We start from the raw sequence: 16858 nt of genomic DNA, 5'->3' as shown, positions 1-16858 counted from the left end.
CATAAAAAAAGATATACAGCTGTGATAAAAGAGTTTCGTTTAATAAAATTATATCCAAACATTTAAAAAAGTTAAATACAAATAAGAATCACACACTTTTGTAAAGTAAAACCGTATAGCAGATATGGGCATCAACATCAACATGATTTGTCTGAGTGGCTGGACAGGACAGATTAAAAACAAAATGATAATAATAATAATTAATGTTTTAATTGATTAAGAATTGTTACTAATAAAAATAGCGATTCATCCGAAAATATATTTTTTTGGACATCCTGTCATGTGCACCACAATGATTCGTTTTAAATATAAAACAATAAAATAAAACCGCCTTGTGGTTAGAGCAGGGGTAGGGAACCTATGGCTCTCGAGCCAGATGTGGCTTTTTTGATGACTGCATCTGGCTCTCAGATAAATCTTAGCTGACATTGCTTAACATAAGTAATGAATAATTCCGCTAGTAATCACAGTTTTGACTATTGATTAAAACTTTTATTAGTAGATTGCACAGTATAGTACATATTCCGTACAATTGACCACTAAATGGTAACACCTGAATAAGGTACTGTACGTGTTAAAGTGTTAAAAACAACGTTGAAAATATAAAACATTCTCATGCATTTTAATCAATCCATCCGTTTTTGACCACACCTGTTCGCATTAATGTTAAGAAGTATTTTATTTATTATTGGTTAGCTTCAGAATATCAATGTTGTTAAAAAGAATGAGACTTATCACACTCTAAAAATGTTGGTCTTACTGAAAAATGCACGCATTTAGTTGTAATCAGTGTTAAAAAAATATGATATGGCTCTCACAGTAATAACTTTTAGAATATTTGGTTTTCATGGCTCTCTCAGCCAAAAAGGTTCCCGACCCCTGGGTTAGAGTGTTCGTCCTGAGACTGGAAGGTTCTGAGTTCAAACCCCGGCCGAGTCATACCAAAGGCTATAAAAATGGGACCCATTGCCTCCCTGCTTGGCACTCAGCATCAAGGGTTGGGATTGGACATCAAAGGCCTACTGAAACCCACTACTACCGACCACCCAGTCTGATAGTTTATATATCAATGATGAAATCTTAACATTGCAACACATGCCAATGTGGCCTTTTTAGTTTACTAAATTGCAATTTAAAATTTCCCGCGAAGGATCCTGTTGAAAACGTCGCGGAATGATGACGCGTGCGCGTGATGCACCGGTTGTAGCGGACATGTTCTTCCAGCACCGATCACGGCTAAAAGTCGTCTGCTTTAATCGCATAATTACACAGTATTCTGGACATCTGTGTTGCTGAATCTTTTGCAATTTGTTCAATTAAAAATGGAGAAGTCAAAGAAGAAAGATGTAGGTGGGAAGCGGTGTATTGCAGCTGCCTTTAGCAACACAAACACAGCCGGTGTTTCCTTGTTTACATTCCCGAAGGTGAAACTTTACTCTGGAACAGAGCGGTCAAGGCAACATGGTTCCCGACCACATGTCACCCGGCAGGTTTCGGTGAGAAATTTGTGGTAATAAGTCGGCTCTTACCGTAGACATGAGCGGAGCTTGCGTCCTCCTGCAGCTGGGGACTCTCTTACCTCCTCCCGCCGGAGACACTGGCGGTCACCACACCCGTGGCCACACCCCTCCGACTTTCAGGTACCATATAATCTCACTAAAATACTCGTAACACAATAAGCAGATAAGGGATTTTCCATAATTATCCTAGTAAATGTGTCTAATAACATCTGAATCGCTCCCACTGCCCTCGCCTTTCATTTTATTTTTTATAGTCCTTCACTCTCACTATCCTTATCCACGAATCTTTCATCCTGGCTCAAATTAATGGGGAAATTGTCGCTTTCTCCGTCCGAATCGCTCTATCTGCTGGTGGCCATGATTGTAAACAATGTGACGTCACGAGCACATTGTCTGCTACTTCCGGTACAGGCAAGGCTTTTTTATTAGCGACCAAAAGTTGCGAACTTTATCGTGGATGTTCTCTACTAAATCCTTTCAGCAAAAATATGACAATATCGCGAAATGATCAAGTATGACACATAGAATGGACCTGCTATCCCCGTTTAAATAAAAAAATCTAATTTCAGTAGGCCTTTAAGTCACCAAAATAAATCCCAATCGCAGCCACCGCTGCTACCCACTACTCCCCTCACCTCCTAGGGGGTAAATATGGAGATGGGTCCAATTCAGAGGATAATTTCACCACACCTAGTGTGTGTGTGACTATCGTTGGGACTTTTACTTCAACTTTTAACATAATGACCCATTTAAGAAATATGTTTGAAGCATCAACAGCTTCTGTGTGTGATGTTATAATGAATTGTTTAAATTAGACGACGTCATCATCCACTGAAATCATCACGGCTTAATGGGATATTTAATAATTTATCTTGAAATCGCCATGTAAAATCACCAACACTAATCAGTAGCATGTTTGTGACCTATCCCATGTCACAAATGGCACATTATTGATAATGGAGCCTTGATTCTGAGTGCTTTCTACCAGACATGTTTGCTATGTTGCCAGAGAAAAAACATTACGAAACGGCAGTCCGCTGCAAATATGCCAGGATGCCAACCATGGGCCTGAGCCGATGGCGAGTCCGCAACCAGACGTGACCTCATATGCAACAAAGGAATTAAAATCCGGTACCATTTGATTTTACGGGAATCGGTAATCTGTATTACGCAGGCATGTGTGCACACTAAGAGGAAGAAAAAAAAAGAGGAAAACTGACGAAAGAAACAGGAACATTTCTCTTGTCTTGCAATCCAGTGCGGCATTTAGTCAAGAGGAACAGCGAGTACCTGCAGCGGAGGCCGGCATTCAAAAAATGTTGTTTAGATCGCATAAAACCCAAAACCAGTGAAGTTGGAACATAGTGTAATTCGTTATTAAAACAGAATACATTGATTTGCAAATCCTTTTCAACTTATATTCAATTGAATAAACTGCAAAGACAAGATATTTCATGTTTCAACTGGGAATTGCAAATAATCATTAACTTACAATTTAATGGCAGCAAAAGATTGAAAAAAATTCGGCACAGGGGCATTTTTACCAGTGTGTTACATGGCCTTTCCTTTTAACAACACTCAGTAAATGTTTGGGAACTGAGGAGACCAATTTTTGAAGCTTTTCTTGTGGAATTCCTTCCCATTCTTGCCTGATGTACAGCTTATGTTGTTCAATAGTCCGGGGTCTCCTTAGTGATATTTTAGGCTTCATAATGTGCCACACATTTTCAATGGGAGACAGGTCTGGACGACAGGCAGGCCAGTCTAGTACCTGCACTCTTTTACTATGAAGCCACGCTGTTGTAACACGTGGCTTAGCATTGTCTTGCTGAAATAAGCAGGGGCGTCCATGAAAAAAATGTTGCATGGATGGCAACAAATGTGGCTCCAAAGCTTGTATGTACCTTTTAGCATTAATGGTGTCTTCAAATAAGTGTAAGTTAGCCATGCCTTGGGCACTAATACACCCCCAAACCATCACAGATGCAGGCTTTTCAACTTTGCGCCTAGAACAACCCGGATGGTTCTTTTTCTCTTTTTTTCCCGGAGGAAACGACGTCCACAGTTTTCAAAAGCAATTTGAAATGTGGACTCTTCAGACCACAGAACACTTTTACACTTTGCATCAGTCTATCTTAGATGAGCTCAGGCCCAGGAAGGCAGGTGGCGTTTCTGGGTGTTGTAGATAAATTGCTTTCGCTTTGCAAAGTAGAGTTTTAACTTGCACTTACAGATGTAGCAACAAACTGTAGTTACTGACAGTGGTTTTCTGTACTGTTCTTAATGCAGTACCGCCTGAGGGGTCATCGGCATTTAATGTTGGTTTTCAGGCTTGCTGCTTACGTGCAGTGATTTCCCCAGATTCTCTGAACCTTTTGATGATATTACGAACCGTAGATGGTGAAATTCCTAAATTCTTTTCAATAGCTGGTTGAGAAGTGTTGTTCTTAAACAATTTGCTCACACATTTGTTCACAAAGTGGTGACCCTCGCCCTATCCTTGTTTGTGAATGACTGCGCATTTCATGCAAGATGCTTTTATACCCCATTCGTGGCACCCACCTGTCCCCAATTAGCCTGTTCACCTGTCGGATGTTCCAAATAAGCGTTTGATGAGCATTGCTTACATTTATCAGTCTTCCAGCTTTTTTGAAACATGTTGCAGGCATCAAATTCCAAAAGAGCTAATATTTGCAAAAAAATACACGTTTCCAGTTCGAACATTAAAGTTCTAGTCTTTGCAGTCTATTCAAATGAATATAGGTTGAAAAGGTTTTTCATATCATTGTATTCTGTTTTTATTTACCATTTACACAACATGCCAACTTCACTGGTTTGGGGGTTTGTAATGTTTTGGTTATTTCATTTTAAAAAAAACGCGGAAGTGACATTTTAACGATAAAATAAATGTTTAAAAACGCAGATTTTCGTCGACATTTCACATGCTTGAATATGAATGGAACTTGGCCTGTACTTATAAAAGTATCAAAGTCAGTCCCCATTCTGAAATCCCCAAACCTTGCAGCGCCCGCAAACGCAACACAACATGTTGTAACTTATGTGTTATACAATTCATGTGATGGTCATTCATACTTTGCATATTTGATTTAATTGCTGATAAGCAAATTTATTATTATTTACAGTTAAAAAGAGTTCAAAGGGAATTGATTTGATTTATACATGTATTTGATATTGATTATTTGAGAAACACTGACACTGGATTGAGTGGTTTTCTATTTCATAGCCTAACAAAGGGTTAAATAAATTACTGCATGTTCCACAATTCATTGCGGCAAACCGGATGTAGAAAAAAAGATCGGGAGCAGGTGCACTGTGGTTGATGAGATTGAGCGTTACGAGCCTACGGGTGAATGAATGAACGACAGATAACAAGATAAAAGGATTGTTTTGTACCGTATGTATCCCTTTTTTTTTCTCATATAAAGTACAACTATATTTACACATTTCCGACGTTCTGTCCAATATTTGATCGTAGTTACTCTACACCACAGATACGTCGCAATCCTGTGGGAAACATTCAAATATTGTTATTTTATTACAATATGATTGATCAGTTATGTGTGATTTTTGAGGAGTAACGTTAGTTTGAAGATTTAGTGGAGTCAAAAGAAGTACTTTACCATATGAGTGACCAGCACTGACTGCATCTTAGCAGCACCAAGGTAGCCCAGGATGTAGGACGCAAACAGGGAAGCGACCTGAAAAAGGAAAGAAGGCATCAAACCCTAATATTTGTTCTACAAACCCTGTTTCCATATGAGTTGGGAAATTGTGTTAGATGTAAACATAAACGGAATAAAATGATTTGCAAATCCTTTTCAACCCATATTCAATTAGATGCACTACAAAGACAAAATATTTGTTGTTCAAACTCATAAACTTTATTTTTTTTTCGCAAATAATAATTACCTTAGAATTTCATGGCTGCAATACGTGCCAAAGTAGATGGGAAAGGGCATGTTCACCACTGTGTTACATCACCACCAACTAACAAGATGGCGCTGCTCCGTTCAGCTGCCTCTCCACGCTCTCGTCACAAGATTTGCGTATTTTGGCCAATTTTTAACTGGTGCAACTAGTGTTTGGATCCCACTGTACGCAATATCTGAAGAGCATGGAAAAAAGCATTTCACTGTGGTGTAGTCTGCATGTGACAAATAAACTTGAACCATTGAACCCTTTTCTTTTAACAACACTCAATAAACGTTTGGGAACTGAGGAAACTAATTGTTGAAGCCTTGAAATTGGAATTCTTTCCCATTCTTGTTTTATGTAGAGCTTCAGTCGTTCAACAGTCCGGGGTCCCCGCTGTCATATTTTACGCTTCATAATGCGCCACACATTTTCGTTGGAGACAGGTCTGGACTGCAGGCGGGCCAGGAAAGTACCCGCACTCTTTTTTTACGAAGCCACGCTGTTGTAACACGTGCTGAATGTGGCTTGGCATTGTTTTAGCTGAAATAAGCAGGGGTGTCCATGAAAAAGACGGCACTTAGATGGCAGCATATGTTGTTCCAAAACCCTTATGTACCGTTCAGCATTAATGGTGCCTTCACAGATGCGTAAGTGACCCATGCCTTGGGCACTAATGCACCCCCATACCATCACAGATGCTGGCTTTTGAACTCTGCGTTGATAACAGTCGGGATGGTTCGCTTCTCCTTTGGTCCGGATGACACGATGTCGAATATTTCCAAAAACAATCTGAAATGTGGACTCGTCAGACCACAGAACACTTTTCCAATTTGCATCAGTCCATCTTAGATGATCTCGGGCCCCGAGAAGCCGGCGGCGTTTCTGGATTTTGTTGATGAATGGCTTTCGCTTTGCATAGTAGAGCTTTAGCTTACACTTACAGATGTAGCGACGAACTGTATTTATTGACAGTGGTTTTCTGAAGTGTTCCTGAGCCCATATGGTGATATCCTTTAGAATAGATAGATAGAATAGAATAGAATGTACTTTATTGATCCCAGGGGGAAATTCAGCTTTAAAGATTGATGTCAGTTTTTGATACAGTGCCGTCTGAGGGATCGAAGGTCACGGTCATTCAATGTTGGTTTCCGCCCATGCCGCTTACGTGGAGTGATTTCTCCAGATTCTCTGAACCTTTTGATGATATTATGGACCCTAGATGTTGAAATCCCTACATTTCTTGCAATTGCACTTTGAGAAACGTTGTTCTTAAACTGTTTGACTATTTGCTCACGCAGTTGTGGACAAAGGGGTGTACCTCGCCCCATCGTTTCTTGTGAAAGACCGAGCATTTTTTGGGAAGCTGTTTTTGTACCCAATCATGGCACCAACCTGTTCCCAATTAGCCTGCACAACTGTGGGATGTTCCAAATAAGTGTTTGATGAGCATTCCTCAACTTTATCAGTATTTATTGCCACCTTTCCCAACTTCTTTGTCACGTGTTGCTGGCATCAAATTCTAAAGTTAATGATTATTTGCACAAAAAAAACAAATGTTTATCAGTTTGAACATCAAATATGTTGTCTTTGTAGCATATGCAACTGAATATGGATTGAAAATGATTTGCAAATCTTTGTATTCCGTTTATATTTCCATCTAACACAATTTCCCAAATCATATGGAAATGGGGTTTGTATTAAAAGTCGAGTTTTCGTGCCGATTTATCATACAACAGGTTTATTTGTGGCCTCCCTGGACAGATTTGGACTTTCCCTCCATGTTTACCTGAGTGAGCAGCACAAACTGGGCAAACTGCCACGGCAGCATGAAGCACAACGTGGAGACACCAAGAGCAACAAAGGCCATCCTGCTCGGGTTCCGGGTTCTAGAGTGGAGAGGTGGGGGGGAAGCAACAGAGAGAAGGAGGCACTCATTTGAAATTGCTACTGCAGCAGCATAAAATTAAAAAAAACCTTCCCATTACTTGGGGCGTATTGATGAGGAACACAACAGGGCTTGAAAGTGCATTGTGGGTCTTGCGGGCCTCTGAATAGCTTTTTGACGCGGCTGAAAAAAAACTGGGATAAAGTTGTGTTCTTCAACAAGATCAAAACAGGGATTAAACGGGCTAAATCGTTTTCCTTCTTCGGGTTTTTTTGAGATTTTTCTCATTTCCAGCATGGAAGCAAGGCCACGGAACTGGATTTAGTGAGTTACCATGAATTGATTAACGTGGACCCCGACTTAAACAAGTTGAAAAACTTATTCGGGTGTTACCATTTAGTGGTCAATTGTATGGAATATGTACTGAACTGTGCAATCTACCAATAAAAGTCTCAATCGATCAATCAAAGTTAATAAAGTGACAACGAATGGCCTGGATAGCAGCTATAAAACATTTAAACATGACTTTTAACGCCATCACCTCGTACATGTTGGTGTGTTCACGGTAGTGTTGTCCCGGTACCAAAATTTATATCTCGGTACTTTTCTAAATAAGGGGACCCACAAAAAAATTGCATTATTGGCTTTATTTTAACAACAAAAATGTTTTTTTACGGTACATTAAGCATATGTTTCTTATTGCAATCGAAGAACAATTTTGTCCTTAAATAAAATAGTTAACATACTAGACAACTTGTCTTTTAGTAGTAAGTAAACAAACAAAGGCACTTAATGTGTCTGTTGGCATATGTGGTAACACTTTAGTATGGGGAACATATTCACCATTAATTAGTTGCTTATTAACATGCAAATTAGTAACATATTGGCTCTTAATTAGTCACTATTAAGTACTTATTAATGCCTTATTCTGCAAGGCCTTTTTATAAAGCCAGTCAGCCATTAACTAAGAGTCTTCTCTCAATAACCTCAGAATTATTGCTTGTTAGTACCCCTAAGCCTTATATATTCCCCTAGTGTGTATCCCTAACGCAAACCCTTATATGTTCCCTAGTGTGTATCCCTAACGCAAACCCTTATATGTTCCCTAGTGTGTAACCCTAACCCTAACCCTTATATGTTCCCCTAGTGTCCAAAGAACTCTAAATTAGGTCTTTGTTACTTAGAATATGTTCCCCATACTAAAGTGTTACCGCAGTAACATATTGTGTCATTTATCATTCTATTTTGTCAAAATTATATGGGACAAGCTGTAAAAAATTATTATTAATCCACTTGGTCATTAACTGTTCAAATCTGCTTATTTTCTGTTTCAACATGTTCTTTCTACACTTCTGTTAAAATGTAATAATCACTTATTCTTCTGTTGTTTGATACTTTACTTTAGTTTTGGATGACACCACAAATGTAGGTATCGATCCGATACCAAGTAGTTACAAGATCATACATTGGTCATATTCAAAGTCCTCATGTGTCCAGGGACATACTTCCGGATTTTTATAAACACAATATACATTTTTAAAAAAGGAAGATTTTGTGACGATAAAAAATATCGATGTAATCATAGTAGTATGGACTAGATACGCTATTGTACTTGGTATCATTACAGTGGATGTCAGGTGTAGATCCACCCATGCCGTTTCTTCAGGGTGCTAGCTTGCTGTTAGCGGTTAGCTATAGTATCCTCCTATGGTGTGTAGTGAAACATATTTAGCTATTCCTCGTCTTGCAGGGATGATACTTGTAAGAAACTTACTTTATTTGTGGCCATGGAGGCGAGGATTAGTGATTTAGAAGTAGCTAAAACTCTGTCGACTGCGAATGGATGTTCGCCGCTAGCTCGCTAGCCATGTCTTAAAGCACCTCTTCCTGAGGGTGTTTCAGTGTTATAACTTCACCTTTATCGTTAGTTTTTAGGCCAAAATGGGTCCGTTCTCCCTTTTCTGTCTACACACTGTGTCTGCTTGTAAGTACTCCGTGATTGTGCGCTGCCAAACATGCTATTCCGCTCGCAAAACCAGCAATGTCATGACGTGACGACACGACGTCATGACGGGGAACCGGTACTTTTCAAAACAGAGTACAATACCGTTTTTGATACCAGCACTGGTATACCGTACAACCCTAGTTCACATCATTTTTAGACAGGTACGTCTGAATCAAAGTGTGTTTCTTTTGAAGACTGTTCGGCATCGAGGTGTGGGGTTCTATTCCTTCGAGGATGCGTTGACGTGAACACAACAAAGGTAAGATCTTAAAAGATTTATTTAACAAAAAGGGAGCTCTAAACAGAAATACTGGAGCTAATAAAAAACAAACCAAAAACGCTAGAATGAGAACTAGGATATACAAACAGAAAACTAGACTTGGCACGATGGCACAAAATGTAAAAACAAAAACAATTAGCATGACAGCTAAGAAAAGGCAGGTGGCTTAGCATATGACCTAGCGAGAATACACGTACCAAAAGAAGCAGTCGTCGCTAGTTGCATGTGAGCAAATTTTATGGACCCAGACTGAACAAGGAAAAGAGGAAGGCTTATATAGGGAGTATTCAAGTAGAACCAAGTGTGTGTAGAAAACAAAGAGCAGGTGAAATCAATGTGTAACCATGGTAACTGACTAAACAAGAAGTAAGTGGGTAAGAAAGAGAATGAAACAAAGATGGAAAAATTAACATGTGAAGATCCGAGTCACGGATCGCAACATTTCTTCAGTTACATATTTAGTAAGCTGTTAGCTAGATGGGGGCTGCAAACTACGTACAGTATTTTAAAAAACAAAACATGTCTGTTTACTTTTAGTCATGGGTAAGCATAAATATTAAAAATGTTACGTATTATTTTCCAGGAAGGAGCACCATGATCAAAGTATTTTAAAGGCCTACTGAAATGAGATTTTCTTATTTAAACGGAAATAGCAGGTTCATTCTATGTATCATACTTGATCATTTTGCGATATTGCCATATTTTTGCTGAAAGGATTTAGTAAAGAACATCGACAATAAAGTTCGCAACTTTTGGTCACTAATAGAAAAGCCCTGCCTGTACCGGAAGTATGTGCGCGTGACGTCACTGGTTGCAGGGCTCCACACATATTCCCATTGTTTTTAACGGGAGCCACCAGCAGTAAGAGCAAGTCGGACCGAAAAAACGACAATTTCCCCATTAATTTGAGCGAGGGTGAAAGATTCGTGAATTAGGATATTGATGGTGAAGTGATAGAAATAAAAAAAGGAAAAAAAAAGCAACGGCTCCGGGCGACGGCAGTGTGAGCGTTTCAGATGTAATTACACATTTACTAGGATAATTCTGGAAGATCCCTTATCTGCTTATTGTTTTAATAGTGTTTTAGTGAGATTTTAAAGATTGTAAAAGATTATAAAGACATACCTCGAGGTTAGATGGCTGCGGTGAACACGAAGTGTCTCAGAGAGAAGCCGAGGAGCCAAGCTCACACCTGCCGCTGCTGCAGGACGACGGATAATCCAATGATTTTTCCGGTAAGATATACCACAATTTCCCCATCCAAAAACATGCTGGTTGACGTAGAGAAAACATGTTCGCTTGACCGCTCCGCTTCACAACAAACAAAGAAACATCGGCTGTGTCTCGGTGCTAAAGACAGCTGCAATACTCCGCTTTCCACCAACAGCATTTTTTTTTATATTCTCCATTATTAAATGAAAAAAAGTAAAAGATTCAGCAACACAGATGTCCAAAATACTGTGTAATTATGCGGTTAAAGCAGACGACTTTTAGCCGCGAGTGGTGCAGCTGCTAATATTTCCTGACAGTCAGTGACGTCACGCGTAAGCGTCATCATTCCGCGACGTTTTCAACAAGAAACTCGCGGGAAATTTAAAATTGCAATTTAGTAAACTAAAAAGGCCGTATTGGCATGTGTTGCAATGTTAATATTTCATCATTGATATATAGACTATCAGACTGCGTGGTCGGTAGTAGTGGGTTTCAGTAGGCCTTTAAAGTAATAATTAGAGATGATAAATGCTTTAAATTGTAATATCGGAAATAATCGGTATTGCTTTCAAAAAGTAAAATTAATTAATTTTTAAAACGCCGCTACACGGAGCGGTACACGGACGTAAGAAGAAGTACAGAGCAGATGCGTCTGCCAGTCAGCAGCCCCGCTCCTCACCACTCTCCCACACACAACACAGGAGTTGACGACTGCAGCATGAGAGGTTTACGCTTGATGACCCCATCAAACCGCCACGAGCAGAGCATAAAAACAACAGGAGTGTGTTGTTGCCGGTGCTGTAGCCTGGCTAACAAGAGAGCTCGCTCGGTGACTGACTTTAATGACAATGTTTGAGATCATTTTAAAGTGTCTGACGGATGAAAAACTGGAAATTTGCAATGACTGCAAAAAGTTGGTTATGCGAGGAGGAATCAAGATGTCTTCCTTTAATACGAGCAATTTGATATCCCACCTCTTCAAGAATCATAAGGAGATACACGATAAATACAAGCGGAAGATGGATGAAAAGCAAACACCGAAAAAAGTAGTACCACAAAGTTGTTGCTTAAACACTCTGCCGAAAAAAACAAAAATACAACAAAAACCACCCCAGGGCGAAAGCCCACGTTGTGGTCTGGGACAACGCACGCAGTATGGCAAAAGCTACGGTGGAGTTTGGAGTGGATAGTCGGCCCGCATGGCGCACACTTTGCAGCTTGCAGTAAGCGGAGCTGCCCTGTCTCAACGCAGCATTTCAGAAGCTCTGGCTGACTGGTACGCCACTTCAAGCACTCAGCACTAGCTTGCAGCACATTTGTGTTACTCATACAAATACGTTACAGCAGGGCAGATTGAGCCCAGTTCATAATCTCCTGTTATACAGTATACCAGGCAGTTTTGCACTAAAGGAGGACTATGTTACTGTGTACTTTATTACTCAAGTCTACTCTGGACTGAAGCTGTGTGCCTTCATTGTTTTTGTAGCTGTTGTTTTAAGGCATGTTTAAAAAAAAAAAAAAAAAACTTTGTGAAAGTCCAAGTATAGTACTTCCCATAGTTGTAGTGGGTATCAGGATTATCTCAGGGAGTATATCCCAAATTCCAAGCTGCTGTTTTGAGGTATGTTAAAAAAATAATACACTTTGTGACTTCAATAATAAATATGGCAGTGCCATGTTGGCATTTTTTTCCATAACTTGAGTTGATTTATTCCGGAAAACCTTGTTACATTGTTTAATGCATCCAGCCGGGCATCACAATAAAATTAGGCATAATAATGTGTTAATTCCACGACTGTATATATCGGTATCGGTTGATATCGGAATCGGTAATTAAGAGTTGGACAATATTGGAATATCGGATATCGGCAAAAAAGCCATTATCGGACATCTCTACTACAGCAGCTTAGTCTGCACAGGCTATGAGGAGAGCCAAGAAGTAGCTAAACATTTATGGCTAACTGCTATGCTAAGTTGCTAACAGAAGTTAACAACATAAACTGATATTAGTGATAAAATCGCTACAAGGAGAGATATAGGTTATCAAGCAAATTGGTGTGTAAGTAAATAAAGCTGTAGTCACTTACAAAAAGCCTAATGCAGTCGTTGACCAAAGCATTGCATCACTCGGTAGTCGAGAAGTCGGTACCGTGCTGCCGTATTTTTACAAAAATGTTGTTGTGGTGCGTCATGGAAGCCTATATAAACACGCAAGGGGCGGGGGTGTGCCAAAAAGGAAAATAAAATGCCCAGAAACACAGGGAGAAGGGCAAATGGCCGTAAAAAAAGACACATGAAAAGATACCGGTATGGCGGTATTGTTTCAAAAATATATCTTGTTCTAACTTGTACTAACTATATTAGTAGTATACCGCCCAGCCCTATGTACAGTCCATTTTAATCCAGTTTGTTGCCCTCTCTAACAATACAAACAATAGCTTTGGCCAGCAAAAATGCCTCCCGTGGCCCCACAATGCATTGCCAAACCACGTGCCCTTTTACGGGTTGTTCACCTCAAGATGAAGGTGAGGAGCAACATCTGCAGGATGAGGAAGGGGTAGGCGAAGCTCTCCCTCAGAGGAGGAGTCCACATCACACGAGTGCTCTGACAAAAATGGGAAAAATTTGCTGAATTTAACGATAGCAGGATTCCCCTGGACAGGAAGTGTCCTCACCTCGCCGTGATTGAAGAAAAAACACGCGATGGTAACCACGCCGCCCAGCCGGCTGCCGCTGGAGAGGGAGCGCACAGATAATCCTTTTGTTAGAGCGTTCCGAGATCTCAATAAGTTATACAATCACGCAGAAGTGACGAGTGCAACGGCCCAAAACCATTACCTGAGGTAGGCGCCATACAGGAAGAAAAGGCTCAGCATGGCACCGTTCAGCAGGAATACACAGGCCACGTAGAAGTAGGCCGGGTCACCCATGCCTGACAAACACCATACACACATACGAGTCATCTTCTATTGTGAAGTACATAAAACATGACAAGCAATACTCGACTTTCCATGTACGAAACCCAAAATCAGTGAAGTTGGCACACCGTGTAAATCGTACAAACCCCGTCTCCATATGAGTTGGGAAATTGTGTTAGATGGAAATATAAACGGAAAACAATGATTTGCAAATCAATTTCAACCCATATTCAATTGAATGCACTACAAAGACAACATATTTGATGTTCAAACTGATAAAAAAAATTTTTTGCAAATGATCATTAACTTTAGAATTTGATGCCAGGAACACGTGACAAAGAAGTTGGGAAATGTGGCAATAAATACAGATAAAGTTGAGGAATGCTCATCAAACACTTATATGGAACATCCCACAGGTGTGCAGGCTAATTGGGAACAGGTGGGTGCCATGATTGGGTATAAAAACAGCTTCCCAAAAAATGCTCAGTCTTTCACAAGAAAGGATGGGGCGAGGTACACCCCTTTGTCCACAACTGCGTGAGCAAATAGTCAAACAGTTTAAGAACAACGTTGACCAAAGTGCAATTGCAAGAAATTTAGGGATTTCAACATCTAAGGTCCATAATATCATCAAAAGGTTCAGAGAATCTGGAGAAATCACTCCACGTAAGCGGCATGGCCGGAAACCACTACTAAAAGACTGTGACCTTCGATCCCTCAGACGGGACTGTATCAAAAACCGACATCAGTTTCTAAAGGATATCACCACATGGGCTCAGGAACACTTCAGAAAACCACAGTCACTAAATACAGTTAGTCACTACATCTGTAAGTGCAAGTTAAAGCTCTACTTTGCAAAGCGATAACCATTTATCAACATCCAAAAACACCGCCAGCTTCTCTGGGCCCGACATCATCTAAGATGGACTGATGCAAAGTGGAAAAGTGTTCTGTGGTCTGAAGAGTCCACATTTCAAATTGTTTTTGGAAATATTCGACTATGTGTCATCTGGACCAAAGGAGAAGCGAACCATCCAGACTGTTATCGATGCAGAGTTCAAAAGCCAGCTTCTGTGATGGTATGGGGGTGTATTAGTGCCCAAGGCATGGGTAACTTACACATCTGTAAAGGCACCATTAATGCTGAAACGTACATACAGGTTTTGGAACAACATATGCTGCCATCCAAGCGCCGTCTTTTACATGGACGCCCCTGCTTATTTCAGCAAGACAATGGAAAGCCACATTCAGCACGTGTTACAACAGCGTGGCTTTGTAAAAAAAAAAGAGTGCGGGTAATTTCCTGGCCCGCCTGCAGTCCAGACCTGTCTCCCACCGAAAATGTGTGGCGCACTATGAAGCGTAAAATACGACAGCGGAGACCCCAGACAGTTGAACGACTGAAGCTCTACATAAAACAAGAATGGGAAAGAATTCCACTTTCAAGGCTTCAACAATTAGTTTCCTCAGTTCTCAAACGTTTATTGAGTGTTGTTATAAGAAAAGGTGATGTAACACAGTGGTGAACATGCCCTTCCCCAACTACTTTGGCATGTGTTGCAGCCATGAAATTCTAAGTTAATTATTATTTGCAAAAAAAAAATAGTGTTTATAAGTTTGAACATCAAATATCTTGTCTTTGTAGTGCATTCAATTGAATATGGGTTGAAAATGATTTGCAAATAATGTATTCCCTTTATATTTACATCTAACACAATTTCCCAATTCATATGGAAACAGGGTTTGTAAGTAACGGCACAATATTTGCAGATTATAATAATTGATTTGCAAAACTTTTTTTTTTTCCCACGCCACACCAGACAATATCTCACGACACACTAGTGCGCCGTGGCACAGTGGTTGAAAAACACTGCCTTAGGGATTCCGACTCCAGATTTTTTCTCTTGAAGTATACTCCTGAAGCGTTTTCCCAAACTACATGTTTATGACTTAATTCCTGAGGACTGACACTTGTTGTTCCTCTCACAAATCCACTCTGTGTCGCAGAGAGCATCTCTATTGCATCACATTTATGCAAACACTGACTAATCGTTAAGTGAACTTCTACCCCCACATTATTTACACTTTGCAAACAGACGTTTGTGTGCAATAATACCATTTTACTTGCTTGACTCATGGCTTTCTTCCTGCTACTGTGCCTTCTGTAGTACCTTGACAGTGTGCACACTCACAGTGTGTGTGTACAAAAGCATTTTTGGAGATCACAGAGGGTCTCCATGGCAACTGTGCATACCTTCACAACTGTCCACAGGCGTCAGGCCTTCCCCTCTATTGATGGACCAGCACATCTTGGTAGGAATGCCAAAGTAAGCCATGACACCAGTGTACATCCGGTACCAGCTGGCCAGAACCACCTGGGGAATGCAGACATACACAGGTTCAAAAGCTTTGTTTGCAAACACACACTCCAAAGTCTACTGAAGGTACTCCTGCAATATACTGATTGATTCTGTTAGAATATACATTAAAATACACTCTGTACGGGTTTCAAACTCAAAATGTTTAAAGCTGAAGACAGGCTGTCTGTCTCTCCTGACCGGTCAAGTGGACTCTTCTTGTTGTGAAAACATCATGAAAGTGTTATTGTTATTCCTGATCACTGCAGATGATGGTAAGAATGTTGACTATCTGTGTCTCATGAACTCAAAACTAATATTAATACAAGAATTACACATCCTCTAGTTCATTTTTTGGACCACAGGGCGCATTGGATTACAAACCCCGATTCCATATGAGTTGGGAAATTGTGTTAGATGTAAATATAAACCCAATACAATGACTTGCAAATCATTTTCAACCCATATTCAGTTGAATATACTTCAAAGACAACATATTTGATGTTCAAACTGATAAACTTTTTTTTTTGCAAATAATCATTAACTTTAGAATTTGATGCCAGGAACACGTGACAAAGAAGTTGGGAAAGGTGGTAATAAATACTGATAAAGTTGAGGAATGCTCATCAAACACTTATTTGGAACATCCCACAAGTGTGCAGGCTAATTGGAAACAGGTGGGTGCCATGATTGGGTATAAAAACAGCTTCCCAAAAAATGCTCAGACTTTCACAAGAAAGGATGG

The 16858-nt window shown here is 40.0% G+C and overlaps 1 protein-coding gene across 2 annotated transcripts in view; it reads right to left on the bottom strand.

The window, feature by feature from the left end:
- Positions 1-16858, bottom strand: part of dpy19l1l (dpy-19-like 1, like (H. sapiens)) — a 48514-nt gene that overhangs the window by 26047 nt on the left and 5609 nt on the right. For both annotated transcript variants that reach the window (XR_009808783.1, XM_061915449.1), the window contains exons 5-10: positions 16011-16131; positions 13677-13770; positions 13514-13571; positions 13352-13443; positions 7243-7342; positions 5162-5239 (exon numbers count right to left, since the gene is read on the bottom strand). Coding sequence is in view for 1 of the 2 variants with exons in the window: in XM_061915449.1 (XP_061771433.1) it covers positions 5162-5239; positions 7243-7342; positions 13352-13443; positions 13514-13571; positions 13677-13770; positions 16011-16131 (543 nt within the window). In the remaining variant the exon portion in view is untranslated. The remainder of the gene's footprint in view (positions 1-5161; positions 5240-7242; positions 7343-13351; positions 13444-13513; positions 13572-13676; positions 13771-16010; positions 16132-16858) is intronic.

This window comes from Nerophis ophidion, linkage group LG11, assembly GCF_033978795.1.
Source record: "Nerophis ophidion isolate RoL-2023_Sa linkage group LG11, RoL_Noph_v1.0, whole genome shotgun sequence".
NCBI lineage: Eukaryota > Metazoa > Chordata > Actinopteri > Syngnathiformes > Syngnathidae > Nerophis > Nerophis ophidion.
Note: the sequence above shows the minus strand (reverse complement) of the source record. Positions and strands in the feature narration are given on the sequence as shown.